Here is a 20,664-nt window from a genome sequence, read left to right as displayed (position 1 = left end):
GTATAGATATGACTGACTCATAAATTAACTGCTTTCTGAACAAGCACATTTACTTGAATGGATAGTGGTGGACTGTATTTAAATATTTTCAGGAACAAGTATGCAGATTATAATGGACAGTCCTTGACTGGTAATTATATTAATTCATGGATAAGCTAATTGACTTGAATACATAATGGGGTGTTGATGGTTAAATTGATTCAGATGCAAGCATGCTGACGTGCCTAGATGTTGTTGACTGGCAAATTGATTCATGGATACGCCTATTGACTAGAATTGATAGTGAAGAACTGGTAGTTACAATGGTTCATGGAAAATTATGCATATTTTCACAAATAGTGGTGGACTGGTAGTTAAACTGCTTTATGGGCAGGAATGCTGAGTTGCCTCAATAGTGGTGGACTGGTAGTTAAACTGCTTTATGGGCAGGAATGCTGACTTGCCTCGATAGTGGTGGACTGGTAGTTAAACTGCTTTATGGGCAGGAATGCTGACTTGCCTCGATAGTGCTTGACTGGTAGTTAAACTGCTTTATGGGCAGGAATGCTGACTTGCCTCAATAGTGGTTGACTGGTAGGCAAACTGATCAGCATGCGTACTTTCATACATATTAGTGTACTGGTAACTAAATACATGGTAATTCAAAGAATATAAGAATTGACTTATATTTCAATATTCAACGGCACTGTGGAAACTAGTTTGCGTTACTGTATCAAACACTTTATGTGATGCCATCTCTTTTTCTCAGAGCAGCATCTAAATATTATTTCACTCTCAGATAAAGCATTGGCTTTTTTATTATGCTAGTTATGCCGGCCTCAAATGGTATAGAATTTAGAGTATTGAAGGAATAACAACAAAAACAACATATAATACTTTTAATTACCTTTGTGTAAATTTTCTATTAACCAGGAAACAGTTTTGGTTTGCCAACAGCACTATATTATTCAGTCCACCTATTTTTCTTAAAAATATTCTCGTGTAAATTCCTGACAGTAATTCTTACAACAGTGGCAATAACGCATCATTCACTAACCATACAGCTATTGGCTTTGATTTCAGAGACGCATTCAATCCCGTGCGGTAGGACGGTTTTAACTTGTGTTTAGTCTAGATAAATTACACATTTGGGTTTATATCATATGGTATGACTCCAGCTTGTGTTTAGTCTAGATAAATTACACATTTGGGTTTACATCATATGGTATGACTCCAGCTTGTGTTTAGTCTAGATAAATTACACATTTGGGTTTAGATCATATGGTATGACTCCAGCTTGTGATAACCCAAAGATGTAACGGCCTTGCATCCACGTACAGGGTTTAAATATTCATCGGTCCAATAAGAGCGCATATAATGCATCACACGCAAAATGCATACGATTTAGCCCTCAGTTACTGTACATGAATCAAACATAATCCCGGTCATAACCTGTCAGTAGAAATCCTAAATCTGTCATCTTATGTTTGTACCGGTCCAAATTCAAAATTAACGTAACAATTCTAAACACATTAGTGGGCTCCTGAACACGTCGATCGTTCACACCTGAATAGTGAGTAGTGGACTGTAATAGGATGAAGTTTGTCCAGAAGAAAAGAAATACTGGATGCGTATTTATATCCTTGTGAGTGCTATTAAATCCTGCCTTGTTTTATCCAGTTAATTGCATCGAGGACAAATAACAATGATAATATTAATTTAGAAAGTATATATGTGCTCCTGGTTTAATAAATATATATACTTGATCGCCTCTCCTGAATTAGACTTTGTTGTAGGTAACTTTAGCTACAACTCCATTCGATTCAATAGTCTGGAAAATAAAATATTAGTTCATTAGTTCATTCAGTATGTGTGTGTGTGTGTGTGTGTGTGCAAACTTCGATCTGGTGACTAACTTTCCAAGTCATTTTGAACGATATCGCGCGTAGTCATTAATTTAAATCGTTTTGGACAAAATTTATAAATTATATTTCCATCTTAACCGATTTCAAATTTCGTATTCTAATTATATACAGTTATATCGAAATAACGAAATCGAACTCCTTGTAATAGAAATAATATTGTTTTTGAGGAGAACAAAAATCATGACCACTTATGTAATAGCTACTAATTAGGGAACATTTACTGCTATAAGCTGTGTCCCTTGAAGCTCTCTGCTCACGACGGCCTCAAAATCATCGTACTTCTGCCTCTCTATTAGCTTGTCTCCTTCTAGCGAAAATGTCGTCTGTAAAGAAAAGGTAGGTTCGTAAAAGCATTCCAATTAAACTGAAACCTGTTCTTTATTGAAACAAATATTCACCCAAAAGTAAATGCTCTAAACTGATTAATGTTTAAGATCTTCCAAATAGAAGAAGATATGTATATATATATATATATATATATATATATATATATATATATATATATATATATATATATATATATAAGGTATTTGAATGCCATTTACGTCTTAACTGATTCAACCTGTAAGTAATAGTGCGTCCATTATCCCGATGGCTTTTCTGTGCTTATGAGCCTTATAGCCTTGTTGACCTTTATTAGGTAACTATTTACAAGTAGCCCTCCATATAATACCGTTTAACACAGTATTCCACATAATCTTTCCTCATTCGAATGTTTTATTACTTTACATTAATTAAAGTGTTAGAAAAAGGTTTCTCCTCTATATTAAATGAAGATGTTGAAAATTTTTAATAAGATACAACCATCGACTAGAATATGCTCATCAGGTGACCTGTCTTCTACTAGAACGATGGTTCCCAACCATGTTTTGCCGCGACCCTAAAAATATTTGTTCTGAACCTCAATGTCCCGTTTCCACATTTTGATAAGTTTTGCAACCCTCAATAAAAATCATGACGACCCTCCATAACGTCCTCTCGACCCTGATTTAGGTTGCAACCTGGGTGCTGGGAACCACTATGATAGGACATAGGAAGTGGTTCGCCACCGACTAGGATATACAGAAAAGACCATCAACGTGGTCATACTTATAGGATAAACTCATAATGTGACCTGCCATCGACGTGGGCATACATACGTACAAGGTATTGTTGATGTTGTTATAGGGTTTAACGCCATTTTTCAGCACACGATAGGCTATGCATGGTGGAGGAAGAACCCGGGAAATCCCCGGAAAGAACCACCGACCCACGAGAAGCTACTGGCAAGCTTTCTCACGTACCCACATTGGCTGAATCCGAGACTCGAACCCACGCAGACAGAGGTGAGATGGCAGTGATCCGTAACGGAGAGCGCTTTAGACCACTCGGCCACTCGGGGACCCGTACAAGGTATTGGGTATCGACTAGGATAAACTTGTAATGTCACCTGCCATCGACGTGGGCATACATACGTACAAGGTATTGGGTATCGACTAGGATAAACTATTAATGTGACCTGCCATCGACATGGACATACTTACAAGGTATTGGATATCGACTAGGATAAACTCGTAATGTGAACTGCCATCAACGTGGTCATACTTACAAGATATTGGTTATCGACTAGGATAAACTTGTAATATGACCTGCCATCGACGTGCATATAATTACAAGGCATTGGATATTGACTAGGATAAACTCGTAATGTGGCCTGCCATCGACGTGGACATACTTACAAGGTATTGGATGGACATACGTACAAGGTATCGACTAGGATAAACTCATAATGTGATCTGCCATCGACGTGGACATACTTATAAGGTTATTGCCTATGGACTAGGATAAACTCATAATGTGATCTGCCATCGACTTGGACATACTTGTACTGGCTATCGACTTGGATATACTCGTAAGGTGATCTGCCATCGACTAGGATATACCCCTTACGATGATTTGCTATCGACTAAGACATACTTATAATGTGATTAGCATCGACTTGGACATGCTTATAAGGTAAGCATGTATTATGTCATTTTTATTAAGCTACTGTAAGGCTGCTTCCTCATTTGTGCAATATTATTAGATGGAGAACAAAAATCAAAATAAAAGCAGTTACAGTCGATATAACAGAAAACGTGGCTGACTTTCTGTGGTCTTTAGCAAAGATATTGACAGCTTGTGTCTCTCTACAGATTCAACGTCTTGTCTAGGAGCTTACACAGAAACAGAGGAATGTGAAAAGGCACTTTAGCCAAACAAATTATTGCAAATTTCTAGGTCATAATTGCCTTTGATTCATGTTTCTTCTGGTACAGATTATTCAAAAGTCTGGTTGAAGGAACATAAACGTCTCATCTATTTTCACTGCATTTACATATAAACTTGTGAATAAATAAGGTAAAATGAACTGCAATTTAGTTTATAATTAAAGCAGTTGCATATATAAATATATCCTTTATAAACACATTTAAATCATTGCAAATTAGCATACAACATAAAAATAGATTTATCTAGCCTGATTAGACCTGCTGTTAATTATCATTCAAATTACAAAGTGACTGTTCCACACCAGCAGTCGCACAAATGCATACCAGTTCTGGTACAGAATCAGCTAGGTAGGTTTAAAACGCGACACAGCGTTAACTAATGACGAAAGTAATTCCTAGTACCTGCTTTATAAAAACAAGGATACTAGTTACAGCTTACGACCGAGGTCTGAACTTCCTGTGTTCTTGTATTATATACTTCTTTGTTTTATAATGATGTGGATATCCTAGGTCGTTGCCTTTAAAACTGTTTTTAAAAAGCGAATTGGTATGCAGTTGGTGGGGGAAGGACTGTAATGTATGAACAGCAGAAATTTAAGGATTACAGTTATATAAATGTGCTTCACCCTCTGGAAGGAATTGAAAGCGTCGTACGCATCTGGGATTGTTTATATGAAAAAAAATAAGAGATTTTTTTAAAGATACATTTAAGAGTAAATTGCTAACGTATTAATGTTAAAAGACTGAAAGGGTTAGATAGTAGGATATGATGACATGTAAAAAGAATTATGATTTCAAGTGGTAATAATTTCTCTGACACATTACTCCAACTCTCCAGGTCTGTTGAATTTACAATGTGAATTTAATTGGGATTCTATTTGAAAACGACAGACTCTTAGATGCCGTAAGCAGTATGGAATCGTCCAAAAGTTACAGTGTGGTTGTATCTCAAAAAGAGTGTTGTTTAATTAAATGTATGGAGGCACTGATATCACCGAATTCGAACTAGGCCGTCTCGGCTCTATAGTAGACATACTTTAGTTCGCTAAGCAATCATTTACGAAACAACATGCGGTCTTTATCTCTTTCATTTTAGTTAACAATTTTAATAGTTAAACAGTATTTCAAGTTTGATATTAAAATGTTTGTTAAGGAATTTTTCAGATCTTTTGTTTATGTTTTATTCTGATGTTTCTAACTAAAATTAAATTGTATCATGGTATAAATTTTATCGTAGCATGAATTGACACTCACCTGTCGCCATCGGCTCTTATCCAAACCGTTGATAAGATAGCTAGTATAACATCAACTGGTCAGTTAACATGTGGAAAATGTAAAACACCATTGTCTAGTGCCGCGCCAGCAGTTATGATGTTATGACCTTGAAGTTTTAAATAGCTGGTTGCCATATATGCTCTAATATAAGTCATGACCAGCTCCAAACAACAAACACCCTGATCTGTCGTAACTAAAGGTACAACTCAAGGACTCAAGGACTATGCTGCCTTACATCCATTTGCAAAAGATATATATAATATATATATATACGTTACAAATCCAAAACACGCATATACTAAAACCATCCTCTAAGTTACGGGATAGTCTGATTCTAGTTCTGTTTCCACATCCTGTGATTCGTAGAATTATTAGGAGAGAGAGAGAGAGAGAGAGAGAGAGCACTAATTAACAAATACATGTATTCGTTATTTAAAAATTATTTTTTTTTAATCTGCACAGCTGGGACAATGTTTGGTAGCTCAGTCTCATTTTTTATTTTATAAGAACTTGCAATTGCATAAAAACAAATTGTAACAATATTAATCTATTTTTAATCTCCCCGAGCTAAAAAACTAATCACATACAGCCACTAAAGGTTGTGTATACAAAATCACTGTAAGTACTAAAAAGCAAGAAAGCTAATAAGCAGGCAGGATATTTCTGAAGCCCTCAAATGTGATTAATATATAGTAATTGTAATAAACCCAGGCTATGTGCTAATTTTGTTATTTACATCCCCGTTTATAGCTTTGTTAGGTTTTGAAAATTATTTGTTGACTTTGTGGAGTCGGTGTTGAGAACACTTCTCTCAACAGCGGTGAGTTGCCAATATCTAGGAGCAGACATTAATAATATACAGCATTCACGAGACTTTATGATAGCATGGAAGAGTTCCTTTAAATAAATTCTCCCTAAATTTCTAACATAGACAACTATCAAGACAGTTTTAAATATACGCATTTAGTAATTGTATATTGGAATCATACTTTGTATTGGGTATTTTGGTCGAATTTTGTGTTGCATTGTGTGAAGAACTAATATTCAGTTTGGAAAAAAAATACTGTTGAATGATAAAAAATTGAAACAAGCAAAACGTGAAATTATTAGAATTTTGTGATGCATTATTATTATGTGATTTGATGCACATTATCTGCAGTATTTGCGCGTTTAAGAACCTTTCAGATGACAATGACTGTTATCTTGAGGTCATTGCATATATTGGAAAACAAAGGACTTAAAGCCATGCACACTCAAATGTTTTATATGCTCGGCATGAGACTTCTTGTGTGTAACTATTTCATTTCATAACTTGATCTAGAACAACATGTTCTTGGAAGTAATTTTTCATTTGGACTTTTTTCTATATCAGTTTTCCGCCAACAAGATCTGGCATACATCTATGGAATACATCGTGTTGCTTTTATATATATCACCGCTAACAAGATCTTAAAAAGATTTTCTTTTGGAATAATCAGTCAATTCTATGTAATGTGGAAAATAATTTACACATTGTGTGCATGCCCTTAAATGCCAATGTCTTTCGTGTGGTCATACGTTTTATGGCTTAAAATATACATAAATGAAAAAAAAACATTTACTTTAAAACATTTAAATTTCAGATTTCGAGTGTTATTCATGATCAGCATAAGAAGTAGCAAGGTCAGTCAATAAGACTAAAATGTTCACTCTCGAAGAATGGGACGGCGTATTTATATTGATGCGGAGACTTTATTGCATAGCAAACACAATAATCTATATAGCGCTTGGAAACAATTCTGAAGAAAAAAAACTTTAATTAACAGAAATTCGATATACATGTAAACAAAATAGTTCTTACATAGTCGTTAGTTATGAATTGCTAGGTGGAAGAAAAGAGTACTGGTAGTAACTTGGGCAGATGTTGAGACTACAAGAGGCGAGCTTAGTCTATCTCGAAAATCTCAATACTGGAGTAAAGAAGGTGATTTTGATCAAACGTTAGGAAATTATAGTTATGGTCCCAGTGTTTTCGAAGAATTTGTCAAGACTGTGTGGACTAGCCTGTTTGAGCGTGTGCACATGCGTCCATTTGTTTTACGACGGACAAATCCTGTCACACTATGCCACTATAATGATATTGACTTCAAACTGTTGAAGAAGATTTGGGTGCTTGGCACATTGCACTTCAGTCTTAGAATTTTAATCTACCTTCTGCAGACGAGGTTAACGAAACCGTCGTCATTCGATGGACTGATATGTATAAAATGAGAACGATTTCGTCGCTGCTTTGCCTAGAAAATGTGACAATTATTATACTTCCTATGAGTAATGATCGCCTCGGTAAAGTTTTGAGAAAGAGATTGGACCTTCGTAACTTGAAATGCTTTTGAAAGTGATGTGAAGGCCGGAGATGTTCTGAATTCAAGTAATTCAAATATTGGTCAATAATCTGAATGTAGTGTTAGAAAACTACGTCATTATTCTCCTAATTGCATTATGTGTAAGCAAATTATATATTGCTCAACTTTGACATTATTGTTTTGGAAGAGGGAAACACAAAGGCAGAAACAAACAAACATTAAGCCTTGAGAACGATTTGGTATGGCATTCAAGTTCTAGAGGTTTGATTCAAGGGAAGGGGAACCGTAAGTAGAAATAATAAATAATGGTCTCCTTTAGCTGTGGATTTCTACTTTGATATGTGTTGTACGAAGAAAGGACAAGGGTATCAGTGCTAGAAATATCCAGTCTAATCAGCATGTTGTGCATGTTCTATATGTATCGTTTCTATTTCTAGCACATTAACATCCCATGAGAACGCTGTCTGGGTCTAGAGCTATCTTGTATGCAAAGAGCTCAAGTGCGATGTGTCAAGTATGTAGATATCGATGCAAGAGAGGAAGCAGGCACTTGCAGATTGTGAGAGTCTGTCGCGGTAATTTAGGTACGGTCATCTTGCTACCCTCGTCCTTTTTATATATAATATTTAATTTGGCTTGATGTGCTTGTGCAAACCATAACATGTGGAAACCTCACAACAACTACATCATGTGATGTATTGAGTATAACAGGCAAGCTATGCAGCCCGTTTCCCACGCCATTATTACATCGACATTGTCCCATTGGTCAGAGGCGTAGCTGGGGGGGGGGCAGGGGGGTACATATGTCCCCGGGCGCCAAGGTACAGGGGCGCCAAAATGAGGCTTACAACGTTACATTATAAAAAGTAAACAAGGGTAATATTCAAAAATGTGATTAAACGGGGAGGGGGCTGGGGCGCCAATTTTATAGTTCGTCCCCGGACGCAAAATATCATAGCTATGCCTCTGCCATTGGTGATATTAGTCAAGTATTCACAAATGGTTTTTATTGCAACTTTCAAGAACAAACTCATTGAGATCGCGCCAAGACTGTAGCCGCCCTTTGCCACTAAATGGCAATATTTTTAGCAGCGAATAATTATTTATATCTATTTGATTTATTCCTTTACTAACACACTCACAAACAAACAAACGAAAGAAAAAACAAACAAACCAAAAATCAAAACGAAACAGAAACGCAATTCATTAATACTCCAGGCAACAAAAGATAAATTTACTAATTGAAGATTGGGTGCACATTGTGAGTTATATAATTGTATGCCGAGGTAATCTATTTGTCCCCGCCATTGTTATATTACAAAAATACACACTAGTCTAAAACTTTAACACTTGAGGCTTAAAAGTGTTCTAAAGATGGGTGCTTTGCAAATAATCTCGCAGGGTCTTTTTAGGGTTAAACACGCTACTCAGAGCATCTTTAAAAATAAAACTGTCCATCGTGTTAGTCTAATCACTAATAGAAATGGTTCAGGAAAACAGTAATCATGTTAGTCTTATCACTAATAGAAATAGTTCACCATAACTCATTTTCAACAGCTTTTATGTATCATCATCTAGTACACAAAATGCGATTTATGCTGCACGAAAGGTATATGCTCGTGTTATAGTTACGACAATTTTTGTTGTTGTTGTTGTTCTAGGGTTTAACGCCATTTTTCAGCACAAGATAGGCTATACATGGCGGCCAGTATAACTGGCGGAGGAAGAACCCTGGAAAACCCAGGGAAGAAGCACCGACCCATGAGAAGCTACTGACAGGCTTTCCCACGTACCCACGCTAGCCGAGCCTTGGACTCGAACCCACGCAGAGATGGCAGTGATCCGGAACGGTGAGCGCTTTAGACCACTCGGCCACTCGGGGCCCTTAGTTACGACAATATCTGATCATTTTACAAATCTATCCTTCCTGCATAATATCATGAGTTCCAGGTAAAATTGCTGGCTTTGCAGTATTATTTTAAACCGACATCCAAACAATAATATTCTGCAGCATTTCCAGTGTTAGTGTGACTCGAACGTTTGTAGAAAGCAGGGTATAAAGGCAGAGATGTAAGGAGTGGGGAGAAGCTACATCAGGTCCATCTAAACCGCGAATCAACAATTTAATGGTATATCACGCAGATGTAAATGGAGTAAAGTCTTCCGACCAGAGACATCTGGCTGATATGTTGGCAGGATTCGAATTGAATAGTGATCAACTCTATCCAAAATTTAAAATAAAAAGATGAAAATGTGTCCGAGCGGCACGAATGCCCTCGCCCAGCAGGGTGAATAAAGCATTATGAAATATGTCTGGGGAAAGCTTTCAAGTATACAAAGAATCACAAGTCACATTTCAACAAAGAGAACCCTCAACCCTGGCCATTTAAAAAAAAAAGTAAAAAGTTTTTTGGTTTTTTTTGTTGGGGGAAGGGATGCGTTTATGCTTGATGTTGCTGTTAAACAGTCTGTTACAATTGCACCTGTTCTATCACGGAACCGTTTAAATAATGTTGTCAGAAAGTTTCAACCTCCTTTGATAAATGTTAAAACAATGGTTCCAGTCGTTTCTATTCTATCACGACAGTGTGCAAATCTGTGAAATTAAGGGGTCAACAAATTGGTCAGCGTTTTATGACGACCCTTGTCAAAGCGGCAGAAATGTACCATGAAAACAGATCGGCCATTTTCATCTCCTTCAAGGTCATGACATTATTCTTAATTGATAACGTATTGCATTATTATATTGTGTTTCACTATGATATGGTTCCATGACATAAATTTCGAGTGCGTATTTCGTGACCAATTTCAGGAATGAGATGCTACCACATAAGCAGTGACAAAGATTTAATAAATATTAAAAAATATCTTTAGTAGTGTTGTGGCCGCAACTCCTTTTATCAGCACAGAATAGTCTCAACATGGCAGCCAGTATAACTGGTGTAGGAAGAATCCGGAAAATCCCAGGGAAGAACCACTTAAACTACTGGAAACCTTTCTCACGTGCCTGCATAAGCCAACCATTGACTCGAACCCACGAGGACAGAGGTGCAATGGCAGTGATCAGCACCACTCGGCCACTTGGGGTCTCATATTTAAACGGAAGTGGTGTATAATTTCAGTAGGCCTGGTCTTGCTATATTTTACATTATTTTATTGATTTTACAATCAAATACATGTGATCTCATATTGTCCTAACAGTGTGTGTGTGTGTGTGTGTGTGTGTGTGTGTGTGTGTGTGTGAAACACATGGGATCTCAGTGTCGAAATAGTGCGTATGTGTAAATGATACGATCCTTGTATATATATGATCGTGTGTAATTTCATCACTCTTTCGGCATCCGACCCACTGTGTGATGATTTAGGTATGTATATTGTATGTCCCTACCGTTTTCGTAGGCTGGTAAGTGTGACTGTTGGTTGCTCAAAAGGTGTGTTTATTAAGAAAGTGTGATTTCGGTTAGTAAATCAAGTTGGTGCTGCTCAGTCATCAGCGCATTGGAAAGAATGTGTAGTTTTAACATTTCATTTACCTTTAGAGGTCAGGTTGTCTGATTTCATCAGCACATAAATGACACCCGGGCATTATAACTTTTATTACCCACTGCGGAGTACAATTTTCGAGGCCAGAGTGTAAACAAATGCAGTGTTAAATTTTCATTGAAGTCAGGCTGTAATGTCTCATGTTTCAAAATGGACGCCTTAATATTAAATTCTTATTTCGTCCAGAGTATCATTTTTGAAGCCAGTGTGTCGTCCATTTCTATCAACACAGACGAATTTATGACATCCGGTGAATGGATGTAATATTAATACGATACAATTATGTACAACGTAAATGCTATTCGCACACCAGATGATATTCAATAACAGTTTGTGTACTTTTAACAGCATGTGATTGTATTATGCAACCAAGTTAATGAAACTACAGGAGTGCATTCAATTTCAGCATACATGACTGCAATCAATCATGCAGTCTTCAGCTTTTTGGAATGGGAACAAATAAGGTATATATTTACCCCAAGAGAAGAAGGGGCTAAGAAAGGTAGAAAGTTATGATTTATATATCTGAGCAACCGTTACGTAAAAGATAGGTATCTAAAAATTGTTTTTCAAGTTTTTATTAACATTAAGATAATTACTACCCTTTGATATTTACAGCTACATTTGTTGCCATTTCATTTTGTTGCCAGTCAGACCTGAACGCCTGAGCCATATTGTATGAAAGCACAAATTTCCCAAAAAACTTATTTACAATAAAACATAGTGATATTATGTATTTTCAGCTGATAATACCATTATTTATATTAAATTCTGCTCAATATATTTAATAGAAAATACATTTCTTAATAATCGCATGAACATAGTTTCATTATTTCAGTAAAATATCTTGCAGATTAATGGTTTATACTATGTCCATTGTGACTGTAGAAATAAAGGCGAATATGGTATGCAAAATGCTCAGATTTGTATGGTTACTAAGAAACTACCCCGTGCCCATACATATACGTAAAGCACATCATCACTGGGTCACAATACGGTATGTTGAGGTATAGTTCCCATATAATCAATATTTGTGTACACGTGTGTTTATTTGAAAGAGATTTGGAAACAGAAAGCAAAAAAAAAAAACCACAAGAAAGAAAATTACGTGTACAAGGAAAGAAAGATAAAAGAATGATAGGAAATAACTGTAGTACCTTTTCTTAGACCACTTTCTATCTCAAGTACATGTGACACTTTAAGATTCTTCCTAATTACTTTACATTCCACTAGCCTCGACTTCGACCTTGGCACACACATTCACGGGGAAACAAAACAGTCGACCAACGAAACTAATATTTAACGGATATATTAATAAACCGTCGTTTCTGGTCGACTGCAAGACTTTTTGGTTTTCAGAACCCAATCTCGCCAGCAAATAATATTGGTAATCGTTTCGCCGTAAAGGTTCATTATCGACTTGAGTGCATTGTCGGTAATAGAATTTTTGCGCCCACGATTATAGGGTCTTTTGTATTTTGATATAAATGAATGGATTCTGCCGGTCCCTCATCTTGCGCTGGGTTAAGAGTTAAACTGAATAAAATTTTACAACTGACATAATACAACTTTAATGAGGTTGTAAACATTTGGGAATATAAAGCATGTCGATGAAATCTTTTGTTCATATACTGAATATATACTGTTTCAGAGGGTCGCATATCGCTTTCCAAGTAAATTCAAAAAATACCTAATGCAAAAGAATAATAGAAAGGACCAATCGCTCTACTTGCCATGTTTTTCCTGCCATCCATAGAGGAGGCTGGAAATGCGACGTTCAACTTGAAGCGAATTGTAGTGGAAATATGACCAGCATGTGTCGTCAGAGCATATTCGTCACCATTGACAACAAGCTCTTGTTCTGGCTTTATTAATCCTTCCTTTGATTTTTCTCTTATTGCCGAGTCAACATCTGCAAGAAAAAAGGCTTTATGTTGATCAAGCGGAATTCAGTAAAATAACATTATAAATGGCGGATCATTGACAAAATGTTTAAAAAATCTGGTTGATTGGAGATGACATGGTCGTGAAAACAAAGTATGTGTATCTTGTCCAACATAATTCCATTTGGATAGTTCTGTCTGAGCTTCGAAACTAATTTTAGTCTGATCGAATTCGAGAAGGTAGGACTGTTTTAGGCCTATAGTTTCGCACTTGAATCTGACGTACTAGTGTGATATTCAAAAAGATGGGTACCTTAGTTGTTAGAGTTGATGAAAACAAGCACTGTTAAAGTCACACATTTCATTCGGTATGGCAACTCCATCTTAGGCAAAATTAGTTAAACATATTCACAATTCTCGGCAATACCAGCAATATCGATACAATAGGATCACAGTCCTAATTTACAAGCGCAACCCATGCTAGTCGGGATTAGAGAGAAAACGTTGTTTCGGCCAAACACCGTATCCCGTGTCAGAAAAACGCATGTTTCAGTAATATTACAAGATCACGAAACCCCAGGCATATAAATTGTAAAAGCATACATAGTTAAGATACCTAACAAATTGTAACTTCGTATGCATTTTATAGCTTTTGTATATTTACCACATGTATTTCACTCATTGACATCGGTGTGTATGTGTGTGGGTGTGGGATATGAACAGTGAGATCACCCCACACATATCACAATATACAAACTCAGAGAATTTGTATTCCAGTGAACCGCTGTTTTTTCAAATATGTATTCTACTGGATAAACTCAATAAGATCATGATGAAGGTCACAACATTTTATTGCATTTAAATCAATCTCTCTCTCTCTCTCTCTCTCAACATGTCTATTTGCATGTGTTTGCAGTATAACGAGTCGGAACAGATTACATGCTTCTTGATATCATGATGTTAGTATTTATTTCACTGAACAAACAGAGAATAGTTTTTCTCACAATTTCACTCTCTAAAACAATAGTGTCACAGAAGGGGATGGAATTTTAAGATATTTGTGAATATATCCGTTCTGGTAAATATATTTAACAGACATTATTTAAGTCTAGATTATTGAGTTATTTTTAACTGCACGTGATGTGGTTATGCATTGACATGAGAGGAGATTTTATTCACTTGAAATGTAATTTTGAGGGCATTGTTTCTATAAATTAACATTTTATTTAATTGTATAAAATAGAGACCAGAAAAGTGGATGCAAAAGATATTACTTACTAGTGGCTGCAAACAATTCATCCAAATTCTCTTCCTTGGCAACAGCCCATCTTCCCTGTAAATGCGACATGGTTCTCTTTCCTGCCTGATCTTCTATTGCAAAATAAAACAATTAAATGTTAAGTGAGCGCTCACGACACCTGCAGTAGTTGTCTCTGGCAACATTTATACAAGTGATGCTATCTTATCGTTGATATATCTAGGTCTGTAAAGTAAGACACATGGTGTTATATCGATTCAATTGTTTGATAAATTTTGAATACAGGGTCCCAAGGTTCAAGACTTGTACAAGTTCAAACTGGTCAGCTGCCTGTCGCGAAATGATAAAGTTGTCAAATGCATTCATAATAACAAGCAGCTGTTAGGGCAAATTCAATTCAAAACCTTTGAACAGCTCAACAACGTTGTATGGTAATTCCACCCTATAAATTATCTGACTAGCGAATACTAGTTTGGTTTAAGTCACATGGAGAAATTCAGTGTAGAAACTGCATAAATAACGAAAGATTTAGGATTGTTTTAAATTAAATATGTCAGTACATGATAAATTGGGTTAATTCAAAATGCATACCTCTTTTTTAGTTCTGAAACGAAATGGCTTATTTTTGTCTATTTTAATACGTTATTACAATGAGATTATTATAAATTAACTGCGTGAACTGTTATATTTTGCGATTTCTCTGCCTGACAAAACACCATCTATTAGCATATTGTAGTCCGTGACTGCTGATCACAGGAAATGATGTTGCTGTGTCTGCTGATTACAGGAAATGATGTTGCCAAACTAGGGACCGGATTTAATATATTTTACCGCTTTAGGTGAAGAAAGAATAAGCACCAACAAATTTAACACAAGTCGAAATATTATCTGAACCTCTACCATAATTGATTTGGTCTTTTCTGAAAAATGTGTATTTTATTTAATGTGCTGTATATCCGCAACTTATATGGTTCCAATAGATTAAAGTCTAACGAAAACCTCAGAAATTACATTTTAAATGTCATCCATTCTAAGTGTTACGATTCGATAATGTGATATCGGTATTGTACATTGAACAAGTGTCACTGTGGCATTCAACTGAGGAAATAGTAAACGTTTTATTAAACCGTGCTACTTGAACCTGAAGTCAACGTTTTCTATGCTGCCGTTGGATTAGATTAATGAATGGAATAATACAAAATATACTATACCAGATCAACATTCCATTCCAGGCGCAAACATTTATTTCTGACTATTTTCTGTATAAAGTTAACGCAACTGAAAAATGTTTGAAGCGTTTCAAAGAAGACATGGTTTTGAAAGTCTCAAGCAATATACCTGTATGAATTTGATGCACCTGTAATGCTTTGATATGTCCATGAGATAGTATCTAGTCCATTTGAATTTGTGGTAAGGTAATTATCTTCTATAGTCTAGGTACCATATTACTTGGTTTCACATTTGGATTGCAACACTGTGGTCTCACTGAAAACAATTTTCTCTGACAATGACTATGCGTTGTTACCGATGGTCAGCAGCTTATACAGTGATATATATCTGACTAAGAAGAGATATATACGATATATAAAACTATCTTTTCTTGTTCATCGTGTTGAGTCCAAATGGTATATTTAAGTGGAACTTGCTCTGCATAAGGTATCATAAGCACACCTTTACTAAAATGAAAAAGGGGGAAAAAAGAGAGAACAAAATGCGGTCAAATTTAGGTAGAGAAGCTTGCCATAAGCACAATTTATACTATTCATTAAAAACATCGAATTCGTAATTTGGTTTATTAAGTTTAAAATAGTTTAAAATTTTAAATAGCGACCGCCTATCCAGCGAGGAAAACGCAGCTAAGATTCAATAGAGACTAGCGAAGTTATCGCTTTTAGCATAACACTGTTGGTGACGCTGATCGTACACTCTTACCTCTTACCTAAAAGCTACAATCATCATTCTTTACTAAGAGAAACCCACAGCCACACAAGCAGAAAATTCAAGTAATAATGTCAACGGAGGACTTTAATACCTTGCGCTACTAACACTGAAAATTTCCTTTGTCTATAACTATTTGTCATATTTCGTTAACTGAACTTGATTGCATGTGATATGCATTGATGAATGCCTTTATTTCAGCACATCTGAGAGTGAGATCCGAAGGTGGTCTAATAGTTTTAATAGAAACGTACGACTCCCCGAGAACAAAGTACAACATTCTGATTTCTTAATAGAAATATTACAAAAAGCATTCTATGATTTCCAATGAAAAGTGAAGAAAAAAACTCGAAACATCATAATATTGTGTTCTGCAATTATTTACAAGATTCAATGTTGCCTATGGTAACTATGCTAGAAACAAAACACCGTACGTCAAATGAATGAAATGGTCTTGCATATGTGGACAGTAAATTAAACTTAATTCAAATTTGGAGCGAAAAGGGCTTTTAAGCCGCTAGAATTAAAAGACTATCACGTTTAGAAAACAATCGTAGATATCTAGTTATTTGGTACGTCAGTAACTCTAATCAAAAGACTGAAAACGTGAGATCTAAATCGGACCAAAAATCAATCGTTTAAAAATGATGTTAATGAAAATGATAGGCTCCATAAGGAATCTTCATGAATTTTGTCTTTGGATGATATTTGTTTTGACATGAACGCAAACAAATTTTACCACTGTTTGTCTTTCGCGTACAGATTGATATGTTTTGCTAGAAATGCTTTTAAGCTACTTCTTTATTTTATTGTAATACTGTATGTGCAATTTTCTTTTAATATTGCATTTGCACAATAGTTTTTGTAACCTCGTACCGTCGTTAATAGCGCGAAAACAATATTAATATAACTATTCTTACTAATGAGGAGAAAATTGGAAATAAGTTTATGCTTGTTGCCCGGTCCTCTATAACGATTGTTCGATTTTATGTAATTCCCACCATGAAGTCTGCATACTAAATGAAATCAACAGCACTAAAGTTGACTTTAGTAAGGTATCAATATCGAGCACGCATAATATTCAATACCCTTGTGTACATGCAATACTTTGAAACCACGTCAAATTCTAGGTTACCGACGTCCTTAACTTATTTGTTTAATTTTGTTTACTTTCTTTTCATTAAAAAGGTATTTTGTATGTGTAGTATGCATATTGTTCACCTCTTCAAATACCTTGTACCCTGATTTAATGTCCACAATGTATGATGTAGAGGAGCTAATTAAATCTCCTGATGATTTAAGGATGTATGCCAAGATTTGTAACAACATATGCAGTTATCTTGAACTGTTAAAATGGAACCGATCATGCAGATAAAGCAACCAAACGAAGCTAAGTGGAGGCTGTCAGTTTTCATTTTCTTAAATTAATAGTCTTGTTTGCTTGTTGCTTGAGTTATTAGTTTAGATGTCGTTGAAACTTTTATTGAAGATGATTATGATGCCGGTAAGGAGATGATTTTTAAGTGTTCTTAACCAGATGATAAATATAGCACAATAGTTTGTATGTTAAATTCGTTTGCTATGAGCAAAGCCGTTTCGCCGTGAATGAATTAAAATCTGTATTGTTCGTCTTATTTAGGCGGATTATGACATGGCCAATGTACCGTGTATTATCGAAAACACATTTACCGCTACCAATAAGGAAGACACATAGCGTTTTCAATACGAAAACTGACATCAGCCTGTCAAGTGTAAACGTATACCAGACCCTCTTTAAATTCAGGAAGTTCAATTGGTTGTCATAAAATGGCAGTTTGTCTTCGAAAATGCTTGGTCCAAATACACCCACATCTTATTATATTAGTGCATAAATGTATTTGCTTCAATGCAACGAACAAATTCATCCAAACCAAAGTTAAACACAAAACAGGCATCGGACTATTCACTTTGGTAATTTAGTTTTACCGCTTCCTTGGATCGGAAAGATTTGTAAACTATGCTTTTGTCTTTTTATTATATCAGCTAATTAAAATCTGAATGAAACACTCAGGTGACTAAAAGCAGTTCTGACGGATTAGTCCTTTTGTTAGTGAATATTGTATCATCATGTATGTACACGTACAACTATGTTAATAACTATGTCCGTGTACAAATATGTTACTTACTACGTCCGTGTACAAATATGTTACTTACTACCTCCGTGTACATATATGCTAGTAACTATGTCCGTGAACAAATATGTTTGCTTGAAAGGGTGAGACAAACTGGAGTTATCGAAGACATTGAATATAATTTCGTGAATGCGATGATCATTTATAATCTTATGGAACGATTAATTAATCAGGAAACATACTCGTGGTTTTAAAGTTCAACAATGGCTTTAACAGAATGACGCGTGAGGTATCATAACAGAAATATGAATGATATATGGATTTAACACCACTAATAATCAAGTTTTAGGATTTAAACACAGATATAAACCATGTTTGATCTATCATCAAAGTATCAATGTATAGCATTTCTAAACAACTATAAGAAAGGTACCGTTTTGTCACAAAAGTTTATCAAAGTATAGATATGATACTAAACGATATATATATATATATATATATATATATATATATATATATATATATATATATATATATATATATATATATATATATATATATAGAGAGAGAGAGAGAGAGAGAGAGAGAGAGAGAGAGAGACATATATATGCATGCATACATACATACATACATACATACATATCGAATGAATGATGAGTCTCCAAGCCACCACGCGTGATCCACCCCTACCAGTCTGCAGAAGGATCCCTCATGAGCTCGTAAGCAAGATCGTCACTCACTGATTGAAAATGGGTATTGTCCTTTGTGCCAACGTGACCATCGGTAGCAGTCAAAAGGAAACCACACAGGGTTTGACGACGCTACACTCAAAATCAGCTCTACAGCTGAACAAAGCTTCTGTAATGGAATTTTTTGGCATAAGTTTTCAACACACGATTAATGTCTAGTTTGTTGGACAAAGCACGCTTTAAGATACTTTGCCTCAAATACCTGTTGTTTGTTCTTGTTGTTGTATCCAGTGTTTTTTAAACTTTGGAGAAATAGCCACACACGCAGTCACTGACCATAGACGAGTTTTGGATAGTGTGTGTGTGTGTTCGTGTGTGTGTAAGGGACGTTGGATGGCATAGGTGGTGCAATTTATATCATTTTATGAGAATATGATGGTATAGTTCGTGTGTGAAAGTATGTGTGTGAGGTTTTATCTTATTCTCTTACATTCTAAGCAAGTACAAGGTGATTGGGGTATCGTGTATAAGGGGTGTTGAACGGTATTGGGATGTTAGATGTTATAGTGGTTTAGTGCATAGTGTGTTTTGTTTGCTCTCATCACCTTCTCTTACACTCTAAGCTAACACAGTGCGTGTTGCGATAGTGTATGTGGTGATGGATGGTATAGATGATGCAATGTATAGTATTAGGTGATGGCTGGTATATAAGATGTTTGAGAATATGTTTGAGATTTCATCTCCTCATCGTACACTCTATGCTAAAACAGGGCGTTTTGGGATAGTTGTGTAAGGGGACTGGGATGTGATAGGTGATGTTTTTGGATATTTTGTTTGTGAAATGTATTATCCATCCCTTAGAATCTAACCTAACACAAGGAGTTTTTTAATAATGTTTGTAAGGGATTTTGGGAAGAATTATTAATCCTAAGGAAGAGCTGTATTCCCTTAACATCTTAAGTTATTAAAATGATTGGAAGAGTTATAGTCTTGCAAAAGCATAATAACTTAAACCTTAAATCCGATAATGGAATATACGTCTGGATTGCTTCACTTAATTCATGTAACGTATTGGCTCATACGTATCCAAAGATTCCCCCATACTGGCCTCAGCTGAAAAACACAAGTCAAAACAGTTCAGGTATGTGACAAAAGTTCGGACTGATCCTAATTTTCTTCCGAAATTCCCTAACGCTCGTGAACCTTGAATTTCATGTATATAGTTAGCGAAGAGCGTTTGCCAATACGTTAAAAGAAGTAAGATTCCAAGAGAAGATATGTATCTCATAAACGTCTTCAAGAGCTAAATGAACAGGAAGAATTATAGCATAGCAACAGAGATACTCAAATGTCCTTTCAAAATTCTTACAAATGTCTTCAATTCTATTAAGAAATTGGATCAACTCTTCAGGAATAAGACAAACGTTGATTCTTGTGCTAAAGCTTTTCAATTGCTCTTGAATTGCCCTTAA

The 20,664-nt window shown here is 35.6% G+C and overlaps 1 protein-coding gene across 1 annotated transcript; it reads right to left on the bottom strand.

Moving 5' to 3' along the window:
- Positions 1–918: 918 nt before the first annotated feature.
- On the bottom strand, positions 919–14,617 carry LOC149802160 (fatty acid-binding protein, heart-like). The gene is made up of 4 exons (XM_089954397.1): positions 14,475–14,617; positions 13,047–13,225; positions 2,126–2,227; positions 919–1,810 (listed from the first exon to the last, which is right to left on the bottom strand). The coding sequence occupies exons 1-4, from the start codon at positions 14,542–14,544 to the stop codon at positions 1,760–1,762; spliced, it is 402 nt and encodes a 133-aa protein (XP_089810523.1). The 5' UTR covers positions 14,545–14,617; the 3' UTR covers positions 919–1,759.
- Positions 14,618–20,664: the final 6,047 nt, after the last annotated feature.

This window comes from Sinohyriopsis cumingii, chromosome 4 (assembly GCF_028554795.1).
Source record: "Sinohyriopsis cumingii isolate HCF-2022 chromosome 4, ASM2855479v2, whole genome shotgun sequence".
In the NCBI taxonomy this organism is placed as follows: Eukaryota; Metazoa; Mollusca; class Bivalvia; order Unionida; family Unionidae; genus Sinohyriopsis; species Sinohyriopsis cumingii.
Note: the sequence above shows the minus strand (reverse complement) of the source record. Positions and strands in the feature narration are given on the sequence as shown.